Raw genomic sequence first — 15,755 nt, forward strand, 5'->3', positions numbered from 1 at the left:
AAGGAAAACATCGTGAAGAAACATGCATATCTGAAAAGTTCTCTATAAGAATTTTGAGGGTGTGTGAAGTGAGGGTGGCCGCACGCTGGCCTAGTGCGGATTGGTAGACCAATCCGCACTAGGCCAGCGTGATGGACTAAAATCTAAACCTACTCAGTAGTAGAGGAGGCCCGTGCCCAACAGTGGGACAGTATATAAATACAGGGCTGATATTAACATATTAAAATCTAACTGGTCTACAATAGTTTTGGTCTCAGCTTAATTTGAGATCCTCTGGCAATTATCTTCTGTATCTTTTATTTAAATAAAGATTTCTTAACTTTTTTCCTATACAATAATTATTTTACTCCATATCTTTCCGAATAATTGCATTGTGGATTATATCTGATTAGTGTTGTGTCATAAAATATGTGCGACGAGCCATTGTTTTTACCGGTTTGTAGAAGTTTTAATTGTGGGTGTGGAGAGATAGTCTCAGTGCTTCTCCATCAAAAAAATTGGTGCTTTAATATTTGTATCAGTAAACGAACCACAATATGTAATTAGAAACCCCATAATATGTCTATAACAGCCTGATCCTCGTTATTTCGTGATTTAGTAAACATTTAATGACATCACTATTACATCATTTAGTAAACAAAAACCGTCATATTGTTTAATTATAATCATTCAGTGATTAACTCAATTTGGGCGTAAATAGCATAAGACCGAGAAAAATGGGCATCATCTTTATCCAATAAGGGGGTCTTTGCATTAAAAAAATATTACAAAACTAACAATTCATTTAAGTTAAACTAACAAAATAACACACCTATTAGTAATAATATCATCATGTATTAATGCAAGGATTAAAAGATTTTTTATTTTCGTTAATTTATTTACAATTAGCACCAAATTTAGATGTAGTACTTAAATTAGTTAAATGAATTATGAAAATCATAATGTCAAACCAAAATCTGTCTAAGCAGATCGCAATCATCCAAGTTATACGATTCGCCGACACCAACACCAAATTCCGCTTATTTGGTGTAAACATCGTCTGATACGAATGTATGGATTTACTAAGCTTAAGTGAATAGTTTATGATGTTTATATTACGTTTTTGTCTATAAAACAAAATATCTAGCTCTTAATGTCTATGGAAATGTGTTTTGGCGCCTAACAAAAAATACAATAACTAAAATGAATCTCGGGTAAAAGTATGAAGAAAATTGGGTTTTAAATTGTAATTCATTAGAATGTTTGTGATATTAAATATATTATCAGGGCTGTATTATATACTGTGCCACTGTTGGGCATGAGTCTCCTCTACTACTGAGAGGGATTAGGCTTTAGTTCACCACGCTGGCCTAGTGCAGATTGTTAGACTTCACCCCCCACAAAAAAATTTTAGAGAACTCAGTTATGCATGTTTCCTTACGATGTTGTTCTTCGTTGTTATAGCAAGCGATAATTCACAAAGAATACCCACATACATAGAAAATTCAGGGGTGCATGTCCTTGGATTTTGAACCTGCGGAATTTCGTCTCGGTAGTACGTTCCATTCCCAATTAGGCTATCGGCACTTACATAATGATAATAAAAATAACCCAATAATTATTGTTCAAACTAATGCCATAAAATATCATACGAAAATGTTCTTTATTTTTGTAAAGATCGCAGCGACTTTACAAATTTTCTTTTTTCCTATAACCTTACCTTAATAGTTAACGCTTTTGAGTGGGGTTTTTATCTGGCCACTAGATTGTATTACGTCTGACTTTGATTCGAGTATTTAGAAAACATTGTGAATATCGATTTACGCTCGTTCGTTAAGCACATTGATAACGATAGTAATTAGTGCTTATCTATTTAGTCTAGAAAGTTCTATATGGATTAAAATTTACTTTAAACTGTCATAAGAGAGGGTGAACGATCGATAGGTTTACTGTAAAGAAAATTTGCAAAATGGGTTAGAGTGAAAAATATAGTGAGATGCAAGGCATAATTCCAGCAGTAACCACATAATCGTATGGGAAGGTTCATATGTTTGATAGAAATATAGAAATCGCTGAACGATTTGGCTTCCAGGTAGATCAGCTATTAATCGTTATCCTGGAAAAACCACAATAAGAAAGACAGAAACATTTATTATTGAAATAATAACAATATACAATAAACAACAAAAAAATAACACAGTTATAAGTATTGTGCCAACAACGAGAACTTTCATTCAGTGCCAGCCTGATTGATATTGCAGCACTTATTTTCAATAAGGGACCCAGCACCTCATAAGCACATTAATTTCAGGTAAGGTCTTTCAGACATGAGGAGTCTCAAGCAATACTCAGTATCAAATGAGTACTCAAATCAGACATTTCCAGCTTACCCTAGATTCTAAACTAGAATTTAATTCATCATTTGTGTCAGGAAATCGTATTAAAAATCTCACACATTTTCGTGGGATGCAAGAATTCAAACGGCGGGGTTTTTTACTTAGCAATCGCCCACAACAACTCCGCTGTTAGTCGCTCAGTATGCAAAGCGACTACCAAGTCGTTTGATAATAAGAAACGCAAGCAACTCGCACAATAGCACTTTATGAAATCTTGACTTCAGCTCTAGGAACAGAGGAATAAAAGAATTATTCATGACTAGGTTTTCTGGCGGCTTTGCTCAGTTAAAATTCCTTTTTCTTCTATTAAAATTCCTGTCAGTGAAGGTTCTATGTTAAATATCTTCTGTTTTAGAAATGAACCTTTACACATTAGCCTTAAAATACATGCTGGGGTTCCAGTACCGAGCGAATGACGGAGCTTAGATTATTTTTAATTTATTTTACAGACAGACAGATTAAAATTCATTGTAGCGAAACTACAGTAACAGTAAGGAGTTGGCACAATTTAATTCAAGCATCTTTATTGTCTAAAATCAAAATGTCTGACATTTCATTTTTTAACGCAGTTCAAAGCTTAGCTGAAAAAAAACAGAAGTGATGTCAAAGGCTTTACAGACAGGCATCGCAACAAGCAACACCGAACTGAAAGACAATCCTTATTGCTATTTTGTTTTGTTTGTGAACCAAACTGGCGTATGAGAGTGCAACAAGTCCCAATATTCGAGGATTTCAACGAACTTATGTAAATTATTTAGGACCGATTTTCAGAACTCCAATTTTTTTATTGGACGAATACCTAAGTTTTTAAATTCTGTCTCATTTACAATATAAAAATGATGAAATTCTAAAAAAAATCTCCAGTATTATAAAATCTTAGTTTCTTACTAAACTCTCGCTTTTCCACTATGGTCCGTTTACCTACTATCTACAATAATTTCCGCTGAATAAGTTTAGGTGATGACAATATACAGCCACACTCATGATGCAGTTTCGCTGGAACGTTATAAACAACTGACACAGTTATAGTATGAAGATTTCCGATTGCGGTTTTGACATTTTCTTTAATTGGATTAACACGTGCGTTAATTAATTATGAACAGGTAAGTGTTTGTACGTCTATACCTATTTAATCTAAATATATCGTTGGTTGTTGGCTGAACGTCCAAGATGCATATGGAAATTATTTACTTACGTAGATTAAACATACCTTTCTCGAATTACATGATATGCCTTCAGGGTTTATATAGGTAGTAAGTAGCAAAGTTAACTACTTATACAAAATTGTTGCTTTAAGATTAGTTTTCTTTGTACTTAACTTTTAAAGTTAGTGGGTATATTTAACTATCTATTTTTTAAAGACTTACAGAACTGAAGTTTTTTATTTACTTGGGAAAAAATAAATTTAAGTAAGTAAGTACTTAACTTATTTTTATCAAATTAATTTGGTGAAAACAGTCTGTAACTATTTTATTGCAAAAAAATAAATACCTACATAGAATAGGAACATTAATTCTTTTATACACCTCTGCTCCTTTTTTTCCAGAGAAAATTCTTGTGCACTCGATCTCCATACCAAATGCATGCCCAATGCCCATGCACAAGGGGTATTGGATAATCAAGGTCTATAGTTCAGTGCAATATAGCAGGTACTTATAGGTACAACTACTTATTATAAGTACTTAATATAGCTCTCTAAACGGGCCCTTAAACATTACAATTAATTTCTCCCTTTTTACCTCTCAAATCCTGGAACCTTCCTTCTTACCCAACCCTTCTTCATCCATTTGCAGAGTATCCGGGAAAAACTATTGCAGTCACATCTAAAAAAGGTTTATTTTTTTATTATAAGATAATCAACACCATCTTGTATGTATACCTTGATTCTTTTTACGCCATCTAATGGATTATTGTAAGTACTTATTACATTCCAACATCTGTAGGCAATAAAAAATATGAAGTTCTTTCATTTCTACTTTGATATAAACACATAAAAATAACAACGATTATTCAAAATAAAAAGAAAATAGGCATAATATTGGTATGATTTACTAAAAGTCAATTTTACATCTGGCAATGTCATACGAAATATGTCCTGACTCGCGACAAACGTCAAATTTCAGTTTGAATTTTGAACACAAAACGAATTTTGAACAATTTTAATTGTTTTTACTTTTTGTGTTTTTATTTTGTATTAGTTAACAATCATGGATTTATTGTTACAGCCAGTGTTAGAAAATTATCCTAAACTGTACGTAGAAAAACAAAAGTGTCCAAGTTATGTGGAAATGTATGCAAAATATAATAAAGATATCGTTTTGGCGTATGCACGAGTAAGTTTCTATTTTCTATGAAAGCAGAAAGTGTTTTATACCTACGTTTTATATATGCACCGTCGTTAATTCATAAATGTTATAATATTTTTAGACTAAACAGTCAACCTATACTGCAAGCGATACACATGCAAGAAATAACAAAAACGAACAAGGTGAGTTTAATAAAAATAATAATTACAAGTGCTTCTTGATAGAGCGATCAAGTATGTTACCAAATTATTTAACAGTATCCAAAGTACCTACGCTTTTTCATCTACCAGCCTTAGTCCTACTAATATCTTTATCGTAATACATTTTTGTGGCATGTCATGACCGGCCGCCTGCCTTGAAATTCTGGCAAACTGACTTTTTATTGCTTTGAATGACGAGTTTACCATTCGCCTGATGGTAAACGATACGACCGCCCATGAACAGAATAAACATCATCTAACACTGAATTACCTACAAAGTATTGTTTGGTATACCACTGCGCTCGCCATTCCGAGACATGAGATGTTAAGTCCTATTATACCCAGTAGTTACACTGGCTACAATGTTCTTGAATGCGGAACACAACAGTGACTACATACTGCTGCTTAACAGCAGAAACAGACATTGTGTTACCTACCCAGGTGGACTTTGACATATGATAGACCTACCACCAGTAAAAATATAGTTTAGACTCTAGAATATAATATAGTTTTCATATATTCATCAAAATGTTACAGAGGAGTTGGAGCTCACTGGATCACCTCTCAAACTGGACCTCAGCTTGCACACAATCTTGGATGACACACTAATATCTGATGAACCCCAGCTGTGGAACAAAGAGGAAGTGTTACATGGGCCAATAAATATTGAAACGGCAAGGTATATGAGAAAATAGATCAGCCTCCCTTAAAGTTAGGGTAGTTTTTGCATTGTATAATTAAATTCTAATAACTTAAACACCTTATAATGAATTGTGTATTTTTTATGAATTATTGCTTGCATTAACGGTGATGGAAAATTTAAGGAAACCTACATACCTGAGTTTTCTATAAGAATATAGATGGTATGTAAATTCTGCCAATCTGCACTAGGTCAGCAATAATTATGATGGATTACAGGTCAATTCCTCTCAAATGTAGATGGGTCTATGTCAGTACATAAAACTGAATGCCCTAATATATGTACTAAAACAGGGCTGATATTATTGTTATTTTTATATTATTTTCGGTGCTTGGTCAGCTGATTCCTGATTAAATATTTTTGCAGGACTAAAATTTTGAATCCTACTTATATGCCTATACAGTTCTTTTTAAATTGCAGGCAAATTGCAAATTTGTACAACAAGAACCGTCATGAGGCCACAGAAGACACACTTCCTCTATGGATAGTGACAAACCCTTCAGAAAATAATCATCCCTTACTACTAATGGTGCAGCCAGATAGAGATCATTTTGCGAGAGGCTTAGTGACATATGAAGGAGCAATGGGAATGGATGATGTTGATGTGGATCAATTGTTGGAGAATTATGCAGAGCAAGAGAGATTGACTAGTGATATGGTAAGCGTTGATTTTATAAATACTATATTAATTCACAGTATTGAAGAAATTTGTAAAAAAATTTGGTAAGGAAACTACAAGTTCTCATGTTCAGTTACATTCTGTGTAGCAATATTCATGAGGTATTAAAAGATTATATTGATACAACAGACTAAAATGATAATCGATTTCCTATGTTTACATGAATGTTAAATATCAAAATATTATAAGTTCTCCTGACGTTTTGAAGACTTAGCAGTCTTCATGGTGTATGGGATAAACTGAGGTGGATGTTGTCGAAAAATTTATGTTACAATATCTAGCTACATTTTACAGTTATAATTTTTTTTGAATATCTGAAGACTAGTATTATTTCGACAACTGAAATGACTTATATTTTCACTTGTACAAGATATTGATTTTCGTATCTTAATAATTGTTGTTTAGTATCTGGATTTGAAGCAGACATAACACTCAAGTTCTATTATAAAAAAGCCAGTTCTAATGTTCTATTATAAATAATTTTAACATGTAAATCAGACAACATATGGTTTATGTATTTATTGTCCCACAATTTAAATAAAATAATATATTCTATGAGATTTATCAGCATTAACCTTTAATTTGATGCATGCAAATTCCAGATCAATGTATCGGTGGACTGCAAATATCTGGTATCTGGTATATCCTACGGCACACACAATACTGAAGAATTACTGAATGCTCCCCATAGTGGAGTCACAGAGTTGAGATGTGATTGGACTGTAAAAACACTGCACACTCCATTTATAAGCTGCAAAGTGCATTTTGTAAGTTATGTTTTTTTTCAGGGCAAAGCCAGCATTGTCTTAGGCTATAATTAATTATTTAGAAAGCTAAACACGGGGCCCACTTATACATTTTCACTTGTGCTTTGAGAAGAATAAGAAAATTCTGCTAGACATATCCATGTAATTTTATCAAACTTACTGTATTACATTTAGCGACAGATAGCTTTTATTTAATCGAGTTAGTACTTAAAAGAATATATTATACATGTTATGTTTAATTGGAGTATGTTAGATGTAATCTCCAAGCAAATCTTTAACTATCTATAATTCATTAAAAATAAAATATCCATTACAATTTGTTTATTTAATATCTATACTATTATATAAAGCTGAAGAGTTTGTTTGTTTGTTTGTTTGTTTGAACGCGCTAATCTCAGGAACTACCGGTCCAAACCGAAAAATTCTTTTTACGTTGGATAGCCCTTTGTTCGTGGAGTGCTATAGGCTATACCCAATAGGAGCGGAGCAGTAATGGCTAATCTCAGGAACTACCAGTCCAAACTGAAAAATTCTTTTTGCGTTGGATAGCCCTTTGTTCGCGGAGTGCTATAGGCTATATATCATCACGCTATACCCAATAGGAGCGGGGCAGTAATGGCTAATCTCAGGAACTACCGGTCCAAACTGAAAAATTCTTTTTGCGTTGGATAGCCCTTTGTTCGCGGTGTGCTATAGGCTATATATCATCACGCTATACCCAATAGGAGCGGGGCAGTAATGGCTAATCTCAGGAACTACCGGTCCAAACTGAAAAATTATTTTTACGTTAGATAGCCCTTTGTTCGTGGAGTGCTATAGGCTATATATCATCACGCTATACCCAATAGGAGCAGAGCAGTAATGGCTTATCTCAGGAACTACCGGTCCAAACTGAAAAATTCTTTTTGCGTTGGATAGTCCTTTGTTCGTGGAGTGCTCAAAGTTATATATCATCACGCTATGACCTATAGGAGCGGAGCAGTAATGGCTAATCTCAGGAACTACCGGTTTCAACTGAAAAATTCGTTTTGTGTTGGATAGCCCTTTATTTGTGGACCGCTATAAGCTATATATCATCACGCTATAACCAAAAGGAGCGGAGCAGTAATGGCTAATCTCAGGAACTACCGGTTTGAACTGAAAAAATCTTTTTGTGTTGGATAGCCCTTTGTTCCTGGAGTGCTATATATCATCACGCTATGACCAATAGGAGCGGAGCAGTAATGAAACTTGTTGCAAAAACGGGGAAAATTATGAGTTTTGAGAGCTTCCGTTGCCTGCGTTGCGATGTATGACGGGATTGTTTCACTTAAAAAGTTCTAAAAAATATATTATAAAACAAAGTTCCCCGCTGCATCTGTCTGCCTGAACGTGTTAAACTCAAAAACTACCCAACGTATTAAGATGAAATTTGGTATGGAGACAGTTTGAGACCCTGGGAAGAACATAGGCTCCCGGGAACCTACTACTTTTATAACGGAAAACTTTAGCCTGTAAAACTTTATAACGCGGGCGGAGCCGCGGGCAAAAGCTAGTAACATATAAATCTGTAGAGTTTGTTTGTTTGAATGTGCTAATCTTAGGAACTACCTAACCAATCTTGAATTTCTTTTCACTAATAGGAACATTACTCTTGAGTGCTGCAGACAAAAGTTAGTAAAATATATTTTAAATTTCCTTCATTTTCAGGAACAAGAAGTGATTGTTGGCCATCTAGCGAGTCCTTGCAATGCTATTTGGAAGTCCGTCTGTGCCTTACACAACATGAATCAACTCCTAGTCGACATGACGGCTGCAGGATTCGCATCTGTTAATCTGGAAACAGCTGCAATAAGGTGCAAGATACATATAGCACCTATAAAACAAACAACATAGGCAGCGGTAGTGAATGGTCTATAAAGGGTTGAAAGGAAGGGAGGGGTCCATATAACCAGATTCCTGCCGGCTTCCGTTTCATATTAATGTAAAATCTAATTATCATTAGAATGATTTGCAGACCGCATGCATATTATTAGTACTTATATATTAGATTCTCTTAAAGAAAATTTCATCCTTCGCCACTGGTAGGCAGAAATCTAATTAAGACAGGTCCGTCTGGAAATCTTTGGGGGAGGCCTATGTTCGGCAGTGGAGTTTATGCAGCTGATGATTATGATGGTGAACTCTAACTTGTCTCATCAATAAAGTAAATCAGATGATTGCTATCATCTAATGATCCCATATTTTTTTCAATGTTATAATTTTTTTTATAGAAACAACATACCAGGAACAACACAGCCCAACAACGCTAAACGGCTCAATGAACTGTTAAATGAAACAGAAACATATGCGTACACTGCAGAGTGTCCTGCAGGCGGGTGCATCTGTATTACAGAAGACACCACAACTTTAAACCAGTGCTTGAATCTCATGAACAGATTGGGGTCCAGCAACGACTTTACTTACAAACTGTGGGATATATTGAGAGGTAACTTCATTTTTTTCATGGGGCTCTGCAAAGTGGCTTCACGACACCTGATGGTAAGCAAAGTGAAGCCCAAAAATAGTGTAGATAGGGTAGAGATACAAGCATCCCTGGACGGGCTGCACAGTCATACTCGCCTGCATTATTGCTTCTTCACTCTCCATTTGAAAGACCCCAAGATATAAGAAGGAAACATGTATGCTGGCAAAAAACCATTCCACAGCCTGAACATGCTTAATTCAAATTTCAGTCAGATAGGAAATTAAAATTTATATGTAGTAAATAGTCTAAATTATATTTCAAACTTTAATTTTATTAGTTTTTTATGAATTGTTATACCTTTCTTATGGAACATTTGAATATTTATAATTACTATTGAAATATGTGTAATAAAATATATTGTTCTATATAACAATGACATTTATAACAAAATAAAGAGAAATGAAATTATAAATGCCAGTGTTTAAATAGCAATTTTTTGTTTACAGATTGTGAGACAGCTGAAGAAGTCATCAATTTGCTAATACAAGCCTTGAAATTCATTTCTACAGGAAAAATTCGACCTTTTGTAAATACATATTTGATTATTTAACACCTTCATAGTAGGACATAGACCTTGGGTGCTACTACCTTATATTGATGAATATAATAGTTTAAAAATAAAATATAAAGTATTTTACAAAGTTCGTAACAATATTTTATAGTGCATAAAAGCCAGAAGTTTTTCATCTTTAACTGACTTCAAAAAAGGAAGAGGTTCTCATTTCGACAGTATATTTATTTATGTTTCTTACCTCAGAACTTTTGGCTGGGTGAACCAATTTTGGTGCTTCTTTTTATTTGAAAGCTGGTACTTCCCATGTGATCCCATATAAATTTCATTGTTGTTGGACCCTTGATTATGGAGATACATCACAAAACATTTATATTTACAGATAGACGCAAACAACAAAACATACCTATCCAAACTGGTCCTGAAGCTGTCTCGAGGTCACTCGCAAACTTCGAAAGTGTTGAAGAAATTGCGCGCAAGTCCGCCACAAGCTTTGTCTCTGGTCGCTCAAGTCGGCGTGGAGAAGACAACGTGGGAGTATACGAGAGTGATATCACTCTTGGAACACTCGTTCTTCATAGCTGGGATATGGACTAATGAGGCCAGGTAACTAAAGCAACTTAGTTTATAATTATAGCTGCGTTTTCATCGCTTTTTTTAATTGTATTCCTGCTGTCAATACCAAGAGGACCTGCGAATGAGATACTGGATCCTCTGGCTTAACTACTGCAAGGTACTTGAGGAAGTTGGGATGGGATAGCTGGGAAGGAAGTGTGGGGGAAGGATAAGGATAGGCGAAGGGGGGAGGGCCAGGGAATGTTCACGAGCCCTTATTGCCCTCAATGTGAATTTGGCCACCAAGAGGTTTCACTATGCGCCTAGGGCCGCAACATAATGTCCCCTTAAAGAAGCGTGCATTCGGTGTGTCGATGTCTAACATTCACATAAACATAAGAAATCATTATGATGTTTTTTTTTTTTGTAAATTATCAAATTCTGTAACGCTATTCTACTTCATCAGGTCACACGAATCAGTTGAACAGATAAACCAAACGATCCAAGACATGACGATGACTGGCGGTGACTTCACTCTGAATCCATTCGAGAGTCTCACCGGCAACGAGAACTCTATCAGGCTTGACAGCGAGTCGTTCTACGATGATGATCCTAATGAACTAACGGTCGATGACTTCGCTTCTCTTAAGAAACATGGGCTGGTTGGCGAAAAGAAAGATGCTAATGAGGTAAGATTTAAGGTTGAATTTTGGAAATATAGTAATATTTAAAAAGGCACAAAAATGGTGCAAAATAGTGCACCGTTATCAATAATAAATTGGAAAAGTAAGCTATGTTGATAATAGACAAAAGTTATGCCAAACTTTGTGAAAATGTTTTAATATTTTATGTATGTTTTTTTTTCTTTCTTTAATCAGTCTCGAAAACTTAATCTGTAATATTTATATGTAGATTCCTTTAATAACGGATGAGATAGACATCAGTCCGTGGAAAAACCTTCTGATGAGGTTCGCTCAAGTCCATGTTTGTTTGGAGCATTTATATCGCGCTGAAACGAGCCTTCGAGCTGATTTTGGTAAGTAATTTTTTTTTTCTTATCTTGGTACTGTAAAATTATTACTGGGCTTTGATTCAAACATAGTTCAAATATATTGTGTAATATATTTCAGTGGTCCCAAGATTTATGCCGCCCTGTTTTATAATAATATTAACTTGTTATTCAACGAAACTTACAATATTTTTAATTTATTAAATTTCCAGTAGGAAATTTAATAAATTAAAATAGTAGGACAGTAGTCTTGGAGAAGAAAAAACTATGAAAAAAGTATTACATTGATCAGATCTTGTAATTGTATTTTTACCCGAATGCTAAAGTAGGGTAAAGTTTTTTTTTTTCAATTTTACCAAACAATTAAGTCGTAAATCTCTTATTTGTAGTGAGTCTTAAGCCGGTCTCAACGCGTCTACTCGAACATTACGTATCAGAAAAGTCTCCGATTAAAACTGTTGGTCAACTGATGAGTGATCCGATGCAAAAAATAAGCATGTCTATTGCGAATAATTTAGTTCAAGACCATTTGAAGTGAGTATTTTAATTTTAATCTATACATATAATAGAATTGTAACAGGCAGATGTCTGTACATTATATTGAAGACAATATGGGGTCTTTATTAGGGTGAGAAAATCCAAAACTGTTTTTAGAATTTTTCTCTGTCTATGTTTGTACACGCATCTCGCAAAACTGCATGGAATTGAATGCAGTTTACTATATAGAATTTAATATATAAATATAGAAAATATAAAGCAAAACTTATTTTATGTTTCCTATTACCGTCAAAGAAACCTTTTTTTATTACGTTAGAAAGACGTTTTGGCGACGTCGCCTAGTCCCACTATAAACATATGCATCACTATAAAGCCTTCATAACAGATGTATAATGTGGAGCATCTCTTATAGATTTCCCTTATTTCAGAAAACCCGCGTTCTGGTATCGCGTTGAAATGGGAAGGAACGATTCAGCAGCTGATAAAGGCATCAAGAGAGATTCCAAAGTAGTTTTCGTTTTGTCCCAACTGCCCGTCTTCCCGCCGTCAGTGTGGCAGCATTTAGGTAAGAATATAACAGATTTATATAACTAAACTGATACATGCGTAGGTATGGCATATGTACATAGATATGCGTTCTATCTCTGAAGGGTAGGCAAGGTGCTGGACTTAATTTTACACTCAATAGCATTTGAAAAAATAAGCCTAAAAAGTAGGTCGAAATACCATATAACAATTTGTATTTCTAAATGTGAGTAATAGTGACTGTGTAATGAAATTGTCATGTTGTCTCTTTCATACATCGGTAAAGCAATGGCAGTGACGTCACTATACAAAGCGTACGTCCTTTGTATTTGACGCTTACTAAATTTAAAATGTTTTATTGTAGATTTTTTTAAAAGCGAATATTTATGATTCAATTGTATTTGAGACTTTGTATCACGTTTGTTTATAACAATATAACAAAATTAAATCTTTTCTCTGGCATATAATCTTAACAAAAATATTTTATTCCAGAACCTTCCACGGAAGACGCCGCAGAAATTACAATGGTCAGCGAAGAAATAAAGTATCACTGTACGAAATATACGTTCCTTAGCAATAAACAAATTAATAAACTTACATTACAATAAAAGCGAGTGATGTCCTTTAATCTGTGATTCCGTTCCGATGCTTTTTTAAGGTTATTTAAATATTATATACATATTTTTAAATTGGTAATATTTGTTTTTTTTTACCCTTTTTATATTGACTAATGACCAATTTCTATAGATAACTGGTACCGTCTAAAGTTTAGACCTTGGTTTAGACTCTAAACCATAGTGAAAAAGGACCAGTCACAATAAAGCTTAGCAAACATACTTATAAATGTATTATTTTGATTGGTTAATTTTCAACATTACCGAGTAATTACTGTTGGCGTAGTTGGAATGAGTCGAACGGTGTTTTGACAGCTCTATTTTTTTTTTCATAATTTTTTATTAGTACCTAGGTACTAAAAAAAAGCGACGATAGCCTAGTTGGGTGTGGAACGGACTGCCGAGACGAATGTCCGCAGGTTCAAATCCCAAGGACACACATCTCTGACTTTTCTAAAAATCATGTGTGTATTCTTTGTGAATTTATCGTTCGCTTTAACGGTGAAGGAAAACATCGTGAGGAAACCTGCACATCTGAGAAATTCTCTAAAAAAAAAAAGAATTTCGAAGATGTGTGAAGTCTACCAACCCGCACTAGGCCAGCGTGGTGGGCTAAGGCCTAATCCCTCAGTAGTAGAGGAGGCCCGTGTTCAGCAGTGGGCAAGTATATAATACAGGGCTGATATTATTAGTACATAGGTACTATTTATACATGTTTTTATTATACATTCACAACGAAGTGACCCCACTGTACCTGATGTAAGTGGAGGCAGTCAATAGAATGTCGACTGACGAGAGATGATTATCGGCAGTCGACATAATTATGCCGGCCTGTTCGAACCGGACATACACAGGCTGATCTCGGAACGCGACACACGTGGGCAACTATGGCGGGTTTTACCGGACATACACAGGCTGATCCCAGAACACACATACACACATGGACCATTATGGCGGGTTTTAACACCTTGTGTACGGCGGTCACTATCCGGGCGGATATTAAATATATCCACCATCTAGGTATAGAGCTCATTTTAAAGTTAATTGTATTTACTACAAATGGATTCCGTTCATTGAAATTCTACAAGCACTTTTCCATTTTATACTGTTATAAATGTTCGAAAATCCAACACCCATTTTAATACTTAAAACTGTAAAAAATTCGATATATCAGAAATAAAAATCTATTTCCACGGCTAAAATAAATCACGAGATCACAGAGCAGAAACAGCTCGTGTAACGAGAAAAAAAGAATAACATTTATATAAACAAATACAGCTCTTTGATGTCGGCGGTTAATAACCTCGTATTGATTTACTGTTATGGAATATTGATTAATTGTTGATTGATATTTTGGGCTGTTTTATAAAACTGAAGCTCGACTTGGATTTTAAACTGTCTTTTTAAAACTTGTAAAGAAAAAAGGTTCGCATGTTTGCAATTAATTCAATAACTAGTTAACCGATTTATAAAATTATTACACTAATACGAACCTACATTATCCTTAGAGGTGCTATAATTTTTATCCCGATAAATGATGTTGACGCGGCCGAACCCGCGAAAAAATGTAGATTCATCATTAATAGCATGATATAATTAGAGTAATAGTAGTGGCATTAGGGCGTATAACTTTACTGGCGGTAGGTCTCTCTTGTGAGAGACTAAGTGGGTGGGACTAAAGCAATGTGTTGTCACTGTTGTGTTCCGGTTTGAAGGACGTAACCAGTGTAACTACTGAACGTAATAAGACTTAACATCTCATATCTTAGTATAGTGTGCGCAGTGGAATACCAAACAATACTTTGTAATTCAAGGTGTTGGATGGTGTTTCTACTGTTTATGGGCGGTCGTATCGCATCAGGCGAACGGCAAGCTCATCTCGTCATTCAAAGCAATAAAAAAAAGAAAATTACTTTTAATGATACTTATTTGATCGTAACCTATTATAAAGTGTGATTTTCAAAAAAATTAGTATGTAGTTTCATTAGGAACAGAAAGGCAAAATGACCCTGTATACTTGGAATTAAAATGCATGCTATTTTCAAGTATGTACTCTTATATTGCCTTACCATTTCTAAAAATTCCGTATCTTTACTTTTGCATATTTAACTTCCCTCTCTTTGAATCTACGTAAAACATTTCATTTACAAAGTGTTCGCAGTTGAATAATTAAGAAATAGAGGCAAGCTCTACGCTTATTTCCCGTCTACGTTTCTTTATTTGGAAATTATTTCCAAGCGTAAATAATAAACACCTTTTTAATACAAAATTTTCCATAACTTCCAAAAATATTAGAACTCTTTTATCATCAGCAGAAATAAACTTTACGCCCATCATTATTAGGTCAGTAATCAAATAAACCGTATCTTAAGGGCGTATAAATCATATTAGCGCGAAATCGTATCACGGCAGAAATGTTAACCAGGCATGGTATTAAATCATGAAAAAATTGCACGCAGTATTGAGCACATCCTGTGCCCTCTTAATCCCAATATCTTCGGTTACGTATG

The 15,755-nt window shown here is 34.5% G+C and overlaps 1 protein-coding gene across 3 annotated transcripts; it reads left to right on the top strand.

Annotated features, from left to right (window-relative positions):
* Positions 1 to 3,406: 3,406 nt before the first annotated feature.
* On the top strand, positions 3,407 to 13,327 carry LOC115440192. Of its 3 annotated transcripts, XM_037441099.1 has the most exons (17): positions 3,407 to 3,478; positions 3,922 to 4,024; positions 4,169 to 4,207; positions 4,601 to 4,708; positions 4,803 to 4,863; positions 5,419 to 5,560; positions 6,002 to 6,239; positions 6,863 to 7,027; positions 8,717 to 8,862; positions 9,280 to 9,494; positions 9,980 to 10,059; positions 10,427 to 10,650; positions 11,066 to 11,288; positions 11,512 to 11,635; positions 11,998 to 12,142; positions 12,535 to 12,671; positions 13,124 to 13,327. In XM_037441099.1, the coding sequence occupies exons 4-17, from the start codon at positions 4,664 to 4,666 to the stop codon at positions 13,237 to 13,239; spliced, it is 2,061 nt and encodes a 686-aa protein (XP_037296996.1). In that variant the 5' UTR covers positions 3,407 to 3,478; positions 3,922 to 4,024; positions 4,169 to 4,207; positions 4,601 to 4,663; the 3' UTR covers positions 13,240 to 13,327. The 3 variants fall into 3 exon arrangements, with proteins under 3 accessions (XP_037296996.1, XP_037296997.1, XP_030020260.2); XM_037441100.1 differs by lacking the exon at positions 4,169 to 4,207; XM_030164400.2 differs by lacking the exons at positions 3,407 to 3,478; positions 3,922 to 4,024; positions 4,169 to 4,207 and having other exon boundaries at positions 4,470 to 4,708.
* Positions 13,328 to 15,755: the final 2,428 nt, after the last annotated feature.

Source organism: Manduca sexta, chromosome 21, assembly GCF_014839805.1.
Source record: "Manduca sexta isolate Smith_Timp_Sample1 chromosome 21, JHU_Msex_v1.0, whole genome shotgun sequence".
Classification (NCBI taxonomy): domain Eukaryota; kingdom Metazoa; phylum Arthropoda; class Insecta; order Lepidoptera; family Sphingidae; genus Manduca; species Manduca sexta.

Bases quoted from the DNA above. Each gene is read 5' to 3' on its own strand.
- LOC115440192 (XM_030164400.2), top strand. From the start codon at position 4,583: ATGGATTTATTGTTACAGCCAGTGTTAGAAAATTATCCTAAACTGTAC. The intron at 6,240-6,862 runs GTAAGCGTTGAT...TGCAAATTCCAG, and splicing joins AGAGATTGACTAGTGATATG to ATCAATGTATCGGTGGACTG. The intron at 10,060-10,426 runs GTAAATACATAT...TTATATTTACAG, and splicing joins CAGGAAAAATTCGACCTTTT to ATAGACGCAAACAACAAAAC.